Source organism: Neomonachus schauinslandi, chromosome 1, assembly GCF_002201575.2.
Source record: "Neomonachus schauinslandi chromosome 1, ASM220157v2, whole genome shotgun sequence".
Classification (NCBI taxonomy): Eukaryota; Metazoa; Chordata; class Mammalia; order Carnivora; family Phocidae; genus Neomonachus; species Neomonachus schauinslandi.
Genome location: NC_058403.1, coordinates 161,954,471 through 161,973,351, shown reverse-complemented (window position 1 = coordinate 161,973,351; position 18,881 = coordinate 161,954,471). Strand labels below are relative to the sequence as shown.

The 18,881-nt window shown below is 42.3% G+C and overlaps 1 protein-coding gene across 2 annotated transcripts in view; it reads right to left on the bottom strand.

Annotated features, from left to right (window-relative positions):
• Positions 1–1,029, bottom strand: part of TAMM41 (TAM41 mitochondrial translocator assembly and maintenance homolog) — a 48,782-nt gene extending 47,753 nt beyond the window's left edge. For both annotated transcript variants that reach the window (XM_021695046.2, XM_044916401.1), the window contains exon 1: positions 665–1,029. In XM_021695046.2, the coding sequence (XP_021550721.1) occupies positions 665–799 (135 nt within the window). In that variant the 5' untranslated portion in view covers positions 800–1,029. The remainder of the gene's footprint in view (positions 1–664) is intronic.
• Between the last annotated feature and the right edge of the window lie 17,852 nt (positions 1,030–18,881).

The window sequence follows — 18,881 nt, the reverse complement described above, 5'->3', positions numbered from 1 at the left end:
CAGTCAGGCAACTTTGAAGAATAACAACTTCTGGTCCTAAATAGACTCTTGTTAAATGTCCTGAGCGTGGGTAAATATACTGGTCACCCATTAACTTTTGTAGGTAACTTCACCGCATCTGCCCTGGCCCTACAACTACCCGTCAGCTTCCTGAAGTCAGGAGCATCATTTTGTACCTTCTCCCACAGCTGCAGATGAGACTCAAATTTGGCTACGCATTAGAATCACCAGGGAAGTTTTTAAAATTCCCGAAGCCCCAAGTCTCATTCCAGACCAAGTAAATCAGAATCTGCACAAGTGGAACCCAGGCATCAGCATTTTAAAGTTTCTCAGAAAACGCCAATGATCAGCCAAGGCTGAGCACACTGAACCAGCACCGGGCAAATATTTCCTGTCTTCCATCTTGCCTCTGCATCAGCTTTGCCCTCCGCATAATTGCATCTCCTGTTCCAGACCGAAGTGGGCTCCTACTTATCCTTCAAAACTCAGCTTATAATGTCATTATACTAGGAACACTTTGCTACGGGTTGTATTTTGCTAGTTGATACGTGCAGTGCGCAGAGTAGGGGAGCAGCTCTAGGGCTCTGTAGGGATCTACGGCAAAAGGGACGTCGTTGGAACAGGCCGATTCCCGGCGTGGGGCCTGCCCCGGGGCCAGGCTCACCTTCTGGTCTGAACTGGGCCCCACCTGGCGGTACACCCCGGAGCCGTAGGCGAAAGCCAGGCTCAGCTCCTCGGGGAAATGAGACAGGATCTTGCGGAAGGCCACCCCCGAGCTCTGCAGCGCCTGCAGCGCCATGGGGCTGAGGCTCAGAGACAGGGACCCTTGGCGGAGCAGGGCAGGGCAGAGGACAGCGGGCCGGGGAACCGATACTGGGGCAGCCGGTTAAGGTTGGGGAGATGGAAGTCGGGGACCGGCCCGGACAGCAGAAGGCTGCAGCCGGGGGTGGGAACTGGAGGGACAGGCGAGGACTCGGACCACAGGCCAACGCCAGCCGAAGCCTGAGAAGCGCAGGGTCAAGGCCCGGGGGGCCGGCAGTCCCGACCACGCCTCTCGCGTGCATACGCGCTTCAAAGGCGCAAGAGAAGACGCTCCTCCGCGGGTGGGGAACGCGAGGGCTCCGTGAAGACCCCTGGCGGTCGGAGGAGCGCGCTGCAGGCTGGCCGCCCGGACCAATGACTTGGAGACAGGGGTGCGGAGAGTGTCAGCTAACTGAACTGCTTTTGAGCCTTAAGAATCCGTTTTTGTTCTGGACTCAAACACATTTCAGTAAATGGCTATAAAATCATGCATGTGTATTGCAGAACATTTTTTAATGAGGTGAAATCCACAAAGCTAACATAAAATTGTACACTTTATGTGCAATTCAGTGGCATTTAGTGCATTCACAATGTCGTACAACCATCATCTACACCCAGCTCCAAAATCGAAGATTTTGACGGTTTAGGAAAACACACATAAAATTAAAATCATGCCCAATTCCACCATCCAGAGATTACCACTGTTAAGATTTGGCTGTGATTTTTTCCCAGGAAAGCCCTTTTCAAATCCAATGATGGACATGAAAGTGTTCCATGAATGGTAAAAGACTGCACCAATGTTCTCTGAGATTTGTATTTAATTCTAAGGGTGGAGAAGAATCTTTGCCTCTTTGCCTCTGGGATTGGTCTCACAGAAGGGCACATCAAATGCAATTTCTGGAGGAAACAGGACCCCAGGTGAGAGAGCTCACCTGTTTATGTATAACCAGAGAAACTTGTTCAAAATCACAGGATGTACTTTAACTTCTAGGACAGAGACTTTTCAGATACTCTTTTCTTCTTCCCTGATGGACACTGCCTTTCAAAAAGCAGAAATAGCAGGGTGCCTGGGTGGCTCAGGCGGTTAAGTAGCCGACTCTTGATTTTGGCTCAGAACATGATCTCAGGGTCTTGAGATCGAGCCCCCTCTTGGCCCCACGCTGGGCATGGAGCCTGCTTCAGATTCTCTCTCCCTCTGCCCCTCCCCCTTCCCTCTCCAAAGTAAATAAGTAAGGAAAAAGCAGAAATAGCAATAGCCAAATTTGGGTAATGTGGATGCCATTCACATGTAGTTTTCCTTGAGTCCCCTCCACTACCGGGTGGAAGGAGGGTTTGTCTCTCTTTTACAGATAAGCAAGCTAATTGTTAGAGAGAGAAAGCAGTGTGCTTAGATCACATTAGCCTGTGGCAAAAGTGGAGCTAAAGCCCAGGGTGGAACATCAGCCTGGATTGGGAGGGAGAGCAGTTAGGATGCTGTTACCATAGTTTCACCAGGAACTAAAGATGCCTGGCCTGGGGTGATAGAGGCAGGGAGGGGATTAATTCAATTTGAAAAAAGATTATGTGAATTCAAACTCTGAGCCCCGCACAAGAGGTAAGTGCTGAGGATTTAGATGGCTAGACCAGGGCTGATGCCTTGCAGGAGGTCAGGGTCTGTAAAGGAGACAGACAAGCAAACCCAGAACATCACATGCCGTAATGAAGCTGGGGTGCCCAGCACTCCGCGGGAGCTCTGATAAGGGAGTGTTAATTAGTTCTGGGTGTGCGGGGAGAGACCAAAGGAGGTTTTGCAGGGATAGCATCTGAGCCAGGGCTTGAGGAATGGGTAGGAGTTTATCAGGCAGAAGATAGATGGAAGAAATTCTACCAAGAGAATTGATAGGGCAAGACGACAATAATAATAGGTGATATTTGTTTATACATTTATTATTCCCAAGCGCTTTCTTTTTTAAAAATTTTAATTCCAGTGCAGTTAACATACAGTGTTATATTAGTTTCAGGTGCACATCATAGTGATTCAACAGTTCCATATATTACTCACTGCTCAACAGGATAAATTTCCAAACACTTTCAATACTTAGCTCTTTTCATCATTCCAAAGACCCTAGTAGGCAGGTTCTCTAAAATCCTCATTTTTCACATGAGGAAACAGAGGACCCGACAAGAGAAGCAAATTTCTCCAAGGCACACAGTTAGGAGAGTGGCGAAATCGGGATTTGAACCCAAGGCTCTAGAACTCCAAAGGCCAAGCTCTTTACCATCATGTTTTAGCGCAGTCTAAAATGGCCGGCCTGTGAGGCAGGAGAAGGAGAAAGAAAATCAGCTGCTTCTAATTTGTCAGCCAAGGCTGAGGAGAAGCAGCAATAGCCAAAGGGACAACCTAGAGACCAGAATAAGGACTGTGTCGCATTCTCCCAATGTGAGCACAGTCATCTGGGTTCATTCGGACCGAATAGCACCCTTGCCCAGATTGCCAGAATCTGAAATTACAGAATTGCATAATTACACTAAAACCTTTCACCTAAATATAGTGAATCGAGCTCTACTAGCCATGTTTCTTTTGTTCTTCCCTGGAGGAAATAACTCAACTTTGTTTTGTTTTGTTTTCTCCTCTCTTTACAAAAGTAATCAATGTTCAAAAAGTGTAAACATTACAAAAATATCTCTGGCCATCCCCCAGAGATAGCCACTGATAATCTTTGATACCTGTTCCTCCAGGTATTTTCTACATATATATTAACATTAAAAACATTTCAAAATGGAATCATATGCTAGATACTATTTTGCAGTGTGCCCTTTTCACTTAACATATCAGGGACATCTTTCTGTGTCAAATATATGGGGATCTATCTCATTCCATCTATTAGCAGCAAATTTTTCTAAAATATGGATATGCCATCATTTGTTTAAACATTTTCATATTGGTTATAGAGATTATTTCCTTTTTTCATACATGCAAACAATGCTACAGTGAACATCCTCATAGACCTTTGTGTACATGTGCAAATATTGCTATAAAGTAGATTCCTAGAAGTGGAATTGCTAGGTCAAAGGGTCTGCACATTGCTAAAATCCCCTCCAAAAGATTATACCAATTCACATTGCCACCCACAAGGTTCAGCCCTTGGTATAAATAAAGATTCTGCAATGTTTCTCCATTTTCTCTCCCTTATGGGCGTTCACAACTAATCATCAGTAATTTTCATTTTCACAAACACTTTCCTTCCTGATAATGCAAACCACCAGCTGGAAAGTTCCATCACATGCCTGTGTGCATTTTGCCTCTCCCCAGAAAGACGCAGAAGCAATAGCAGAGAATGCATTTGTATTCTTCAGCAGAAATCTCCTTGCTTTTAGCAATTCATCCATTCCTTTTTAAATTACCGTGGCTTGCTAAGTTAGAAGCTATTAAAAAGCCTTGGTGTTCTATGTAATCACTTTAGGGTTCTGTTGGAACTCTCATACCAATGAAATACAAACATTAGAGAGCCGTTTAAACTACAGATAAATGCCACTTGATTTCAGTGAAAGTTGAGCCTCATTTTTCTGATTTATCCAGCTGTTGGCTTTGTATCTTTAACAATGACCTTATTAGGTTGGGTTTCACTAGGACAAGGCTCATGTATTCCATCTTTTAAAAAACCCTGTGAAATTTCTATAATTTTTATGTCTTAGTTTTTCGTTTAATCAGCGTTTAATAAGTAAAGGACAAAAAATATTCCAGAAAAGAAAATCCAAGCTCTGTGGTTCTTATGATTAACCACATGTTCCATTTATCTGCCAATGGAGGTAAGGAAGAGGGTTCTTGATCTCTGTGTGTCAGAGGAGGGTCACCCTGTCACATCTGTCCATTCTCAACTGATTTTTCACGTATAATAACTGGACCAGACTGAGGATGTCTTTCATTATCTTTAGGCTCTGACCAGGGGCTCTCAGGTACCACCTGAGCTTGAATCTGGCCCCAAGATTTAACAGCTGTGTGACCATGGGCAAGACAACTGAGAAGCATCCAGTGCCTTCTTTTCCACATCTGTAGAATGGCCACAGTAATAACACCTACCTTACGGGATTGTTGCGACAGTAAGTGAAATGGTATCTAGAAAGTACATAGAATAATGCCTGCCACAGAGTAAGCACTTAAATGTTCTTCATCTCATTGAACTCTTAAGAGACAATATACAAGAGGAATTAAGAAGCATCATTAAACCTAACGTCCTTACGGTTTTTACACAAAGCAAAGCATCCTTAGCATTTTGCACAAAGCACTTTTCCGGACATGATTTTTATTTTATTCTTAAAACAAATCCTGGGAAATGAGTGGTTATTATTCCAATTTTACAGATGGATAAACTGAAGTGTAGAAAACGAAGTGATTTGCCTGAAGGCACAGGGCTAATGGCGGCTGCTGTCAGTACAGTCTCCAAGTCTAATTGTCCTCTTGCACCATAAGAATAACACAAATCATTCATTCTCCCATTCATTCATTTATTCTCTCATTGAAATTTTCCTCATCTTTTAATCCTAGCTCAAATATCACCTCCTTCTAACTGGGAGTAATTGTTCTTCCTTCTGTGCCCACATAACCTTTGCTTATAGCTCTCCAGCCCTTGTCTTAAATACCTGATGTGTCCATTAAGAACAAGTATTTAAGGCTTAGGGACTCTCTGAGGCCAGGGGCCATTTCTTGTTTATCTTTCTACTCTTTGGTGCCTAGCACAATGTCTGAAACAAAGTTTCTGCAATTGAGAATGTCATGGGCTGGTGACAAAAAAAAAACATGTATACAAAGCAATTAAAGTAAAATGCAGACAAGGTCTGGGCCACAGATGTGGTGAGATAGCCCTTCAGGGTTTCTGGGAAAGCTTCTTGTGGGAGAAAGTGACATTTGGGCTAGGTCTTGAAAGATAGCCAGCAGTTCACCAGATAGGGAAGAGTATTTAAAACATTCTAGGGAGAAAGAACAGCCTCTACACCGGGTCGGGGAATTCTCCCTTTGGGAGGACACTCTGTTTTCCAATGGAGTTCTGAAAGATCACAGATTCTTATGGGACCAAAGAAATGAATGAATAAGGATAGAATTTCAGGAAACAGAGTAGGTATCTCATCTGAGAGGCAGTATAATATAGTGGTCAAGAGTGAGGACTCTGGATTCAGACCGCCAGCTTTGAATCCTGACTCAGGCACTTATTATCTGTGTGACCTTGAGCAAGTGGCTCTGTGCCTCAACTTCCACATGTATGAAATGCGGATAATAATAGTGCTTACCTCACGAGGTTGTCACCACAACTCAACTGGTTAACATACATAAAGTGCTTAGAAAAATACCTGATACGTAGTGGGTATTATGTATGTGTTTACTATTTTTATTATTAATTATTATTATTACATATTGTCCCTGAAATTTAAGCAAGTCAGCAACGGTCTACTTTATCTCTTTGTAAAACTGGCCCTGAATTTTGGGAGAGAAACTGAGTTGGCAAAGACCCCAGTTAGAGAAGAGTGAATTACTGTATACCAAGTCTATCTTTAGCTATCAAAGTCTATAATCTGGGTTTGGTGTAGAGCAGAGCACCATGTCCCAAAGTGGGTTTTCATTGAATTATCATGATTTGGAGTTATTTGAAAAAAAATTTCACGGTCAACCGAGTTTAGGAAACTGAATTGAATAGAGGCAAATAGATTTCTTTGCTGTGGGATTTCCCAGAGCATTAATAGATTGATATGCACTGTGAAACTCTAAGAGAAAAACAGAACATGTAACACTTTCCAGTTTCCCAGACCATGTTTTCCTCTCCCCTCCCCCGCTCTCCTCCTCCACTCAACATCTTTTGGGATTAATATTTTGTGGCGTCAGTTTGGGAAATATTGGTGCCAAGCACTCCTTTGCTGTCACAGAATCATCTCAAGGTGCAAAACCAATCAAGACTTATTTACACAGACCTCTTTTGCCTGAAGGCACAAAGGATTCCATAACCTAAGAGAGAAAGTAAGGAGAAATATGAATTACCGTTATAATTTGTGCTTGTAAAAACCCAAGAATATCTATGCCTTTGATTCTGAGGCTGTCTTTGTTCAGACTCCAAGCTGGCAAAATTCTAGGAACAATCTTCTTGTTTAGAACGACACTTTCCAAATCTCCAGGGTCTGAGCATGTGACCTTTTGCCTGGCATCTTACTACTTTGGGCATCATCTGGGCCTCCTCAGGAATAAAAAGGATTGAAGAAGAAGTAATACAGCTGGTGCCCATACCTCTTTATTAATACTTCCATGGATGAAACACCAAAGCTCTATGGGGAAAGCACTCTTATTATGATGTTATTTTTTCTTTTAATTTTACTTAAAAATTAGCATGACTTACACTACATCAAAAACTAATGATGTAATGTATGGTGATTAACATAACATAATAAAATAAAACTTAAAAAATTATCATGACTTTTTGACTTTTTGTTGATGTATAGTTCTGTGAATTTTTAAAGAAGATTTTATTTACTTATTTATTTTAGAGACGGAGAGAGAGCATGAGCAGGGAGAGGAGCAGAGGGAGAAGGAGAGAATCTCAAGCAGACTCCCCGCTGAGCATGGAGCCTGACACGGGTTAAGTGTACGAAATGCAACTAGACCCTGGGTCTATAACAGGCAAAAGAAGAGACATGGTCTCTGCCTCCTTAAAATTTACAATCTGCTGTAGTTATGCCCTATGGACTCTTATCTGTATCTCCAGCTTGTGACAACTACTGATACGATTTCAGATCTCACGATTCTGAGATCATGACCTGAGCCAAAACCAACAGTCAGACATTTAACTGACCGAACCACCCAGGCACCCCTTGTTCTGTGAATTTTAACACATGTATAGATTTGTGTAAACAAATCAAGATACAGAACAGTGCTTATTCACCACTGTCTGTATATCCATTTTGGTGAGGCATTTGTTCAAATCGTTTGTTTATGTTATTGTTGTCGAATTGTTTGTTTTCTTGCTGTTGAGTTTTAAAAGTTCTTTATATATTCTGGATACAAGTTCTTTGTCAGATATGTAATTTGCAAAAACTTTTTCCTACTTTGTGACTAATCTTTTTGTTATCCTGACAATGTCTGTCACAGAGCAAAAGTCTTACTTTTCCTTGAGTCCGATTTATCAATAGGGGTTATATTTTTCTTTTAAAGATCATGCTTTTGGTGTCACACTTAAGAATTCTAATTCTAGACCACAAAGCTTTTTCTCTCATATGTCCTTCTCAAAGTTTTATAATTTTAGGTTTTACAATTAGATCTATGTTGCATTTTGAATTAATTTCTCTATAAGTTGGGCAGTTCAGGTCAAGGTTTATTTTCTTATACAGGGATGTATAATTTTTCCAGCACCAATTGTTAGAAAGATTGTTCTTTCTCCCTTGAATTGCCTTTGCACTTTTGTGGAAAAAATCAATTGGTTATGTTTTATGTGGTGTATTTCTGGACTCTCTATTCTGTTCCATTAATCTATACGTCTCTTCCTCCTCTAGTACCAGATTGTCTTAACAGAGATTTATAATGTCTTAAAATTGGGTAGTGTGATTCCTTCAATTTTATTCTTTTTTTTTCCAAAAATTGTTTTGTATTCTAGTTCCTTTGCTTTTCCTTGTATTTTAGAATCAGCTTGTCCATGTTTGCAAAAATTCCACTGGGATTTGTACTGGAATTATGTTAAACCTATAGATAAATATGGGAAGACTTGACTTCTTTACTATGTTGTGTGTTCCAATCCATGAACAGGGCATGTCAGTTTCTCCATTTATTCAGGTTTCTTTCATAGTTTCTTTCTTTCTTAGATCATTTTAATTATTTTCTGACCCTTGGCCCGAAATCTGGGAATTTATTTATTCTGCTCTGCTGCTCACTTCCAAAGAGTACACCCACATCTGGGGTCAAGAAAGAGAAAAATAAGCAGGTTTGCCCCACCTCTTTGGGGCCACATCTCTTCTGATTAGAAAGAAAGTTCTTCACATCTCTCAGAGTTTCAGGTTTCTGTGAGTCCCTGTTGCTACGGCTGTCACTGCCACTGCCACACGATTACCCGGGGACTAGCTGAGCTGGGAAAAGAAAAAGAAAAAATCATCAGGCGACACCCTTATCCTGCTCCTAGAGCAATAACTGAAGGACTTCTCTCTGTCCATGTGAATATTCTCTTCCAGGTTGGGGCTGTGTTGAGTCCAGGCTGGGAGACATTGGAGTGAAAAAACAAAGTGTCAAACTCTCTTTCAGTTTAATTGGAATTTTAGTCTTTCCTAATTTGGAGTATTTATTTTTCAGAGACCTCTAATATCTGCTTCAAGCACAGTGTTTAGGTTTTATAGCTGCATTCAGTGGGTGAGAGAGAGTAGAGTTATGCTTACCCAATCTTACCCAAAACAAAACCTCCTCTGATATTATTTAGATGATAAAACTTAGGCCCCAAGAGATTAAGGAAACATCTTCGAGGTTACATAGAAAGTGATGAAGCCAGGATTTGAAACTAAATCTGTATGAATACCATCTATACAAAGAGTCTACATGTCACATTTTTTAAAAGCCAGGTTTATTGAGGTTCAATTCAATTACAGTAAAACTCACCTTTTAAAAAGTGTACTGTTCAGTGAGTTTTGGCAAATACATAGTTATGTAACCACCACGACAACCAGTGTATCCAATATTTTCATTATTCCAAAAACTCCACCATGCTTCTTTCTAGTTAATTTCTTATCTGTATCTCCAGCTTGTGACAACTACTGATATGATTTCTGTCTTTATAGTTTTGCCTTTTTGAGAATGTTTTATAATGTTATATAGCGGAATCATATAGAATATAGACTTTTGTCCCTGGCTTCTTTCATTTAGCATTAATGCTTTCGAGATTCATGCATGGTGTGTGTGCATGCGTGTGTGTGTATGGGGGGGATTTTATTCTTTTTTTAGTGCCAAGTAGTATTCTGTTGTATGGCTAGACCACAGTTTGTTTATCCATTCACCTGCTGTGGAATTTGGACTGGATTGTTCTAGCTTTAGAAAATTATGAATAAAGTCTATATTCTTAATCACTATGCAATGTGTCCTAGAATAACATAGTTAGATTTGAAAGGAACCTTCAAGATGGAATGGCTTAGTTAACTTCAGTAATCTTAATGATGATTTCCATTTATTTACTAGATGCCAGACCCTGTGCTAGACATTTTATACACACTCTTGTTTAACCCAAACCATTCATTGTTTCCATGTTTACAATGTTTAGATAACTTCCCAAACTTCTCACCACCCAGGGGTCACCCAGGACCCATTTTTTATGAGTTCCTGGTGATGCATTCATTCAACATAGATTTCATGGGTGTGTGTGCATGCACACGCGTGTGTGCCAAGCACTGGCTGGACCCTGGGTCTATAACAGGCAAAAGAAGAGACATGGTCTCTGCCTCCTTAAAATTTACAATCTGCTGTAGTTATGCCCTATGGACTCTACCTTTTGAAATAATTGCTATCACACAAACTGCATCATTTATTAAGTGTACCCATTTCTTCATCTGTAGAACCCTTGGGGTAAGAGTTAGGTCACAGAATTAGCAAACAAAACATTTCTGTTCCCACTCTTGTGCTTTGAGAGGTGTATCCATTTGGCTACTTTCTGCTACATGTAACAGGTCTGGTTTCAAAGTAGCTCAAAAGTAAATTCAGCAGTAAAGTAGGCTTCAGGTATAGAACAGGGCCCTGGCTCCATTTTTCTCTTTTTCTTTAGGTTCTATTTCCTAGATTGGTTTCTTGGTTTCAAGATGGTTGCTGGTGTCAACTGAAACAGCATGCTTCCTCGCTCCAAGTCTGGTAGTATAGATCAAAATTCTCTCTACCCTCTTTATTCCTTTCAGCCTGATCGGGTCAAATGCTCACTCCTGGACCAATAACATTTGACAAGAGACTGACATGCACTGATTGGCTTGAGCCTGGGTACCTGAATTAATCACGAGCAAGGTGGATTGTCTTCATCTAATAGATGGTCTCCTTGATCTGAGGGTGGTATCAGCTTTCCCCGCTCCCGGAGGAGGAGTAAATCTGTTGGGTCGAAACAAAGTTTGTTAGTACAGATCCTGAAATTCCACTTCTGGTTATATATCCAAAGGACATGAAAACAGAATATTAAAGAGATAGATGCACTCCTGTGTTTATTGCAACATTCACAACAGCCAAAATATGGAAACAATTTATGTGCCTGTGAACGGGTGAATGGATAAAGAAGATGTGGTGAATATATGTAATGAAACATTATTCAGTCACAAGAAAGGAGACCCTGCCATGTGTGACGGCATGGATGGATCTTGAGGACATTGTGCTAAGTGAGAAAAGTCAGAGAAAGACAAATACTGTATGATACCACTTGTATGTGGAGTATAAAAAAATCAAACTCATAAAAACAGAATAAAATGGTGGTTGCCAGGAACTGGGGGGTGGGGGATTAAGAGAGATGTTGTTTAAGTGTACGAATTGCAACTAGTAAATAAGTCCTTTTAGGGCTTACAATGTATAAATGTATCAAACCAACATGTTGTACACCTTACATTTAAACAACGCTATATGTTAAATATATTCTAATTAAAAAATAATCTGCTACTGAGGAGGGGAAGGACAATGGGAATGGACAGTGGATTTATGTGGCGGAAATAAGGTTGTGTGCTTGCCACACTTTTTCCTTCCTTCTTGGCACCTGGGAAGACTACATTTCTCAGTTAGATTGGAGTCCTGTGATTGAGATCTGGCCAATCACAGAAGGAGGCAGCAGTGATGTGAACCTCTTCCAGGCATCGCCCTTTAAAAACATCTCATGCACCTTCCCATAATCTCTTTCTTCCCTGTAGTTAATGCGATATGGAAGAAGGCTATCCAAACTTCATTGGACTGAGATGTGAGCAAGAACTAAACTTTTATGGTGTTAAACTTCTGAGATTTGGGGGGTTATTTAGTACTATAGAATAGCATAGCTAATCCTGATCAATACAGTAAGGCAGTGGGTTTAAAAGTGTGGTCCTCAGGGGCACCTGGGTGGCTCAGTCAGTTAAGTATCGGACTGGCTCGGGTCATGATCCCAGGGTCCTGGGATCGAGCCCCACATCGGGCTCCCTGCTTGATGGAAATCCTGCTTCTCCCTCTCCCTCTGCCGGCCGCTCCCCCTGCTTGTGCTCTTTCGGTCTCTCTCTCAAATAAATAAATAAATAAAATCTTTAAAAAAAAAATGAAGTGTTGTCCTCAAACCGGCAGCTTGGGCATTACCTAAGACTTGGTTAGATGCTAATTCTTTGCTCCCCACCCAGGGGCCTATTGAAACAAAACATCTAGGGGACAGGACCTAGCACCCTGTGGTTTAAGAAGCCCTCCAGGCGATTCTGTGGCGTGCTTTTATTTGAGAACCCCTAATTTAGGGAATCCATAGTGTCAGGAATGGCTCTCTGGTCTGCTCAGCCACCTTGTAGCACGTGCCATGTTCCTCCTCTCCTCCCCCAGCGCTGAGCCTGACTCCAGTTGTCATAGAACCCGAAGGCACTACTGCTTCCACCGTGATCATGTGTTTGTCTGCCATCAGTACCACCTGCGCCCATTTAGGTGCGACGGCTTTCTCTTCTTCTCCAGCCATAGCGGGGTATGGCCCAGCTCAAACTGCCGGACCCTTTGCTGGCTCTGAAGGGCTTCTCCAGTTAGCTTCCATGGTGACAGCACCCTCCCCGGCACCAGGACTGTTACATAAGCAACGTAAACCCGGCCCTCCCTCCTCTATAACAATTATAACTAATAACCTGTGAAGCCTGATGTTTTTTATTGCTCTGGGCAGGCTTTCGGAAGGTAAAAGAATAATTTTATTAAATTTCATTTGGAAATATTGAAAGTAACCAGAGGATCTTTTAAATTGCATTTGAAGTCCACAGGGGTCCTGAGACCCTGAGCTAGGAGTAGGACTGATCTAATCCTGTCCACCTCATTTTAAGAGGAAGCCATGAGGTTCAGGGAGGTGCACAGGCCTCCCCAGTGCCTCTAAATTTAGTACCAGTATCTTTAATGGTGTTTTGACCTTTAATGATCACCATGCTCTCTTTTTAAAAACACGATGGTGGGACACCTGGGTGGCTCGGTTAAGTGTCTGCCTTCGGCTCAGGTCAGGATCCCAGGGTCCTGGGATCGAGCCCTGCATCGGGCTCCCTGCTCAGCGGGGAGCCTGCTTCCCCCCTTCCCTCTCCCTCTGCCACTTGTGCTCTCTCACTTGCTCACTCGCTCTCTTGCTCAAATGAATAAATAAAATCTTAAAAAAAATAAAAATTAAAAAAAGAAAAACTCAAGTGTAAGTTTAGGCAACTCTAAACATTCTTTTTTCACTATAGTGATAAAATATACATAACATAAAACCATTTTAACCATTTTTAAGTGTCCAGTTCAGTAGTATTAAGTATATTCACATTGTTGTGCAACCATCTCCACCACCCATCTCCAGAATGTTTCCATCATTCCAAACTGAAACTCTGTCCTGGTGAAATGCGAACCCTCCATTCCTTCCTCCCCATCTTCTTTTCCATCTCTATGACCTGGAGGACTCTAGGTACCTCGCATGAGTGGAATCATACAGTGTTTGCCCTTTTGTGACTGAGCATAACATCCAAGGTTCATCCATGTGGTAGCATGTGTCAGAATTTCCTTCCTTCTCAAGGACAAATATATTACATTGTATATATAGACCACACTTTGTTTATCTGTTCATCTGTCCATGATGCTGGCGTTGCTTCCTTTCATTGTTTGGCTGTTGAGAATCATGCTGCTATGAACACAGGTGTGCAAATACCTGTTTGAGTCCCTGCTTTCAATGCTCTTGGGTGCGTGCATACCCAGAAGTAGACTTGCTGAGTCGTGTGGTAATTCTATTTAATTTTTTGAGGAATCGCCATTCTTAGTATCTGCCTTTTTGAGTACAGCCATCCTAGTGGGTGGGAAGTGGTATCTCATTGTGGTTTTGATTTGTATTTCCATGATGAGAAAGGGGCTCAAATTTTATCCAAGGTTTTTCTGCTAACAGTTTTACAATTTAAGCTCCTATATTTATGTATGTTACCCATTTTGCGTTCATTTTTGTATATGATGAGGTAGGGATCCAACTTCATTCTTTTGCACGTGGATATCCAGTTTTTCCAGCACTGTTTGTTGAAAAGACTGTTCATTCTTCATTGAATTATCCTAACACCCTTGTCAAGAAGCAACTGGTCACGGACGTAAGGGTTTACTTCTGGATAGTCTCTTCTATTCCATTGATCTATATATTTATCCTTAGGCTAGTACCCCACTGTCTTCATTACTATAGCTTTGTCTATTCTGGATCTCTTGAATTTCTATATAAATTTTAGGATCAACTTTTCCATTTCTGCCAAGAAGCCAGCTTAGATTTTCTTTCTTTCTTTTCTTTTTTTTTTTTAAGAGAGAGAGAGCGGGGGGAGGGAGAGGGAGAAAGGGGAAAGGCAGAGCAAAAGGGAGAGAGAGAGTCTTAAGCAGGCTCCACACTCAGTGTGGAGCCCAACATGGGGCTCAATCTCAGGACTCTGAGTTCATGACCCGAGCCAAAATCAAGAGTTGGACACTTAGCTGACTGAGCCACCCAGGCGCCCTGAAGCCAGCTTAGATTTTTGATAAGAATTGCACTGAATCTGTAAATCCATTTGGGGAGTCCTATTTATTGCACAGAATCTAGTTTATGTTGTGGTTGAGGCAAGCCCAGAGAGAATAAGGAAGTCAGCTTCCCTGAGTCTCAGGTGATCCTCAAAGGCATTTGAAGCACACATAGTAGTTAGCAAGAAGAAAGGCAGGGGGAGAGGGGAGCATTTGAGACTGGTGAGTAAGCATGGTGTGTGTGCCTGTGTGTGTGTGTGTGTGTGTGTGAGAGAGACAGACAGACAGACAGAGACAGAGAGAAACTGAGAGATGAGGGACATAGAGATAAAGAACAAAGAAATAGACAAGGACAGAAGGAAAGATTTAAGGGGGCTATGGGAGAGAGAGAAGAGCGATGAGGCACAGACACAGACAGAGATGGAAAGAGATATTGAGACTAAGAAAGAGGACAGGAGATGAAGCACTAAGGAAGAGCAAGTAGCTTCGTTCTGCGGAGTCAGAATAAGTGCTGAACGTTAAGTCTGGAGAGAGAGCAGAAACTGGATCCTGAAGGACTTCTAAAAGCAGACTAAATCATTTTCCTGGTTTCTGGAGTCAGGACTCTATTTCCATGTGCTCCCACTCTAACAGGTCTAGAGTTAACAATGTTAGCTCAGGCCCTGGGTTCAACCATCCTTGTGTATTCACCTTTCCCCAGAGAGTAGTTACCAGAGTAAATGGCTACAGATCCCTTTAGGAAAGGACTAGGGAATCATTTCTGTGTATACAGGCCACGGTGTTGCAAGGGTCCTTCCTCCAGGGGACCCGTCTCCCATTCAGTCAGTGAATTCTAGGTCCAAAAATTGGCTCAGGTCTGGAACTGGGCAAGGGATTGGGCTTTTTCTTAAGACAACTGTCCTAAGCCTCCAGATCATTCCTCCTTGATTTCCTCCGATCATACAAGCTGCCCATCTATTTTGCCAAGGATGTTGTGCACTATTAACCAGCTCTGTGGGTCAGGCCCGTTGGCTGCCACTCCAACTGCTGTTCACTGTGATAATTGCATCCACCTGGCTTCTGGTGATGAAAGGACACCACCTGGCCTCTATTTTGGGGTCCTATCACCTCCACTGCTATCAATGAGCCTAGTTCTTACCATTGCTTCCTACACTCAGTCCTGGCTTGTGGAAGAGAGCCATATATCACTGAATTTTTAGTGATGCCAGTGTCCCCCTCATCAACCCATTCTTAAAGTCTTGGTAAATGGTGTAGCCTCTGGGCCTTTCTATGGAACACAATCTTCTGGTGAGTCTTTTGGTGTGTCATAGTACATCCACTTCTCTGAACATTTTAATAGTCTCTTCCATGGTCAGCCGTGGCAATTGCAACTTCCCTTAACATGGGCCATCGCTTTTTTCATGTTTTCTGGAACCATCTTAAGGGAACATTTGAACCATTTCCTGGAGTCCTCTGCCAGGGTGTTAATTCCTGTATCTGGGAAGAGTGCTTGGCAATCAATACTCTGGAATCTTATCTTGTGTTCTTGATCATAAGGCCCCTTGATCAAACATTCTTGGAATCCAATCCTACATGTGTTTCCCTAGCTCCTGCAAACACATGTTTTCTAGGTCTTAGAGCTCTTTCGGGACGTAGCCCCTTTCCTTCCCTACCAGGCCCACCATGTCACCTATCTGCAGGCTTCGTGGCCAGGACAGGAGGTGGGGATAGATCCTAAGTGGAGGTATTTATTGTAGAGCGGCCTTTCCATGGTTTCTAAGTAAGAAGAGGGGGTGGGGGAGTGCTACCTCTTGATAAGAAGGGTGGACCACTTATGCTGGCTCAGGGCTTCTAGAGGAGGTCTAGATCAGATGCTGTCTTCCTGTGTGTCAGGGGCCCAGGTTTTCACAACCAGGGCCCTGACCTTGGCTTGACAGATCTGCCTCGATTGAGTAGTTAATCTTCCCTGGAGCTTGGGCACTCTATTAGGAGTGGGCCTGGTCCTTGGCTCCCCACCCTCCTGCTGTCGTAAACTATCGGGAGGTTCCTTGGCTTTCACATGTGGCTTTCCATTGCCCATTGATCCAGTGGCTTTTCATGATCTCTACCAAAGGCATCAATGGTGTTAAGCAATAACCATCTGTAGTAGGTTGAATTGTGGCTCCCAAAAGATATGTGTACCCCAAACCTCAGAATGTGGCCTTACTTGGAAATAGGATCTTTATAAGACTAATTAAGTTAAGGATCTTGAGATGAGATCATCCTGGATTAAGGGTGTGCCCTACATCTAATAGCTGATGTCCTCAAAGAGAAGGGAGAGGGGTATTTGAGACACAGAGGCACAGAGAGCAGAAGGCAGTGTGAAGATGGAGGTAGAGGTTGAAGTCAAGAAGCCCTCATGAGCAACCATGAGGAGAGAGGCATGGCGCAGATTCTCCCTCAAGAACCTCCAGAAGGAACCAACCCTGCTGACACTTCAGTTTGGGGCATCTGGCCTCTGGAACTGTGAGAGAATATGTTTCTGTTGTTTCAAACTGCCATGTTTGTGGTAATTTGTTACGACAGCGCCAGGACTCTACTGCTTCCTCCAATCCCATTGTCCTCACAGCTACTATGTGCCCATACTTCTAAACACCTGATAGGTCACACCAGCTCGTGCTTGCTGTCAGTACGTGCCATCCTGATTCATCACAGGTGCATGTTTTAACAACTGGACCATCATCACCTTGTGCCAGGGGCTGTCTGTGCTCCTCCTACCATTAGTGATGGGGTCTTCACTGGTGAGTGATTTAGGTCTAAACCTGCATCTATTGCCTGTTTTCTGAGACTCCTGATACCAACGGTCACAGATTAGATTCTCCGTTAAGCAGTTGCTGAGATAAGGTTTGGCATGCAGGATATTTAATGGGGATCACTAGCTGTAGCAGGGAAAAGGAGGAGGTGGATTGGGCAGAGGGAGAAATCGAACTGTAATGCAGACATGAGAAAGCCTTGGCCAACCCCACTGGGGCTGCACTGCAGAGGAGGAAGATGGGTGCACCCTTCCATGGATCCCCACTGCAATCTGTCTTTGGATGAGGACATGCCCTGAAGCCAACCCTGCAGGAGCTGACAGCTGGGGCAACAAGTCTTTCTTTTAAGGGGCATGTGGGCAGCTCATGTCTGTGTTCAACTGCTTCAGCATAAAGGTGAAAGAAGTTTTCTCCTCATCAACAGATGAGAAAACTGAGTCTGAAAAAGGCTAAGTAACCACCAGCCCACCATTAGCAATTGGCAGAATCAATCATGAATCTTCCAGCAAGAAGGAAACTAAGATTTGGGAAGGTGCCAGGCACTTTAGGAAATTTCACATATATTTCCTCTTGGTTCCTCGTAACCTTTAAAGTCATTCTTTACCTTCTCTAATTTTAGAAGGAAACTAAAGCCTAGAGCAGTTAAGTATTTTGCCCAAGGCCTACGGGGTTGGTAAAGAAATGGGAATAGCAAGAATTTGAACCTAGGTCTGTGTGATTCATAATCCTTTAAGAAGCCAGGAGGGAACATTGCCTCTCATGTACTTATAGTCAAAAATCCAGAGAGGAGCATTCTGTAATTAGCTAGAGCTCAACTATTATCTAGTGAAAGGCAAAGTGTGTTTCTAGTCTTTATTTAGAACAACAGGATTGCAGGCAAAATCTGAATCAGAGATATCATCTGGCAGCTTTGCAGGAGGCTCCTTGTTGGAAGGTTTGATTCCTTCTTGGATGATGTGGAATGAGATAAGTGGTTAGTCATACATGTGACAGAAAAACAAGACTGGCTTACTGGAAAAAGCTAGAAAAAAGGCTTTTTAAAATAAGCACTGACAGTTTGCTATGAGAAAATTCTGGCATTAGAGTCAGAAATTCTCCGGTTTTTAAAATAATTCTTTTTCTGATTACAAAAGTAATTTATGTTTATTATACAAGAATACTGAGCAGCAAATAGAGGAAAATTACAATCATTTAGATCTCTACCACAGAGATAATCATTGCTAACATTTTGATGCTGAGCCTTCTAGTTTTTCCTCTTGTGAATAAATAACTACTGATATATCCAATATATTTGTGTAAAATATGTGTGCATTGACCTATAATTGTATGTTTTATAGGTTTTATTTTACCAATATGGTACCTATAATGTACAGATTACTTTTTAATTACTTTTTAATTTTTTTAGATCAATTTTTTTAAAAGATTTTTTTTTTATTTATTTGACAGGGAGAGCAAGAGAGAGAGCGTGCACTAGCGGGGGGAGGGGCAGAAGGCGAGGGGAATGCAGATTCCCCGCAGAGCAGGGAGCCAGATGCAGGACTCAGGTCCCAGGACCCCAAGATCATGACCTGAGCTGAAGGCAGACACTTAACTGACTGAGCCACCCAGGCGCCCCTCAGATTACTTTTTTATTTTTTTATTTTTAAAAGATTTATTTATTTGAGAGA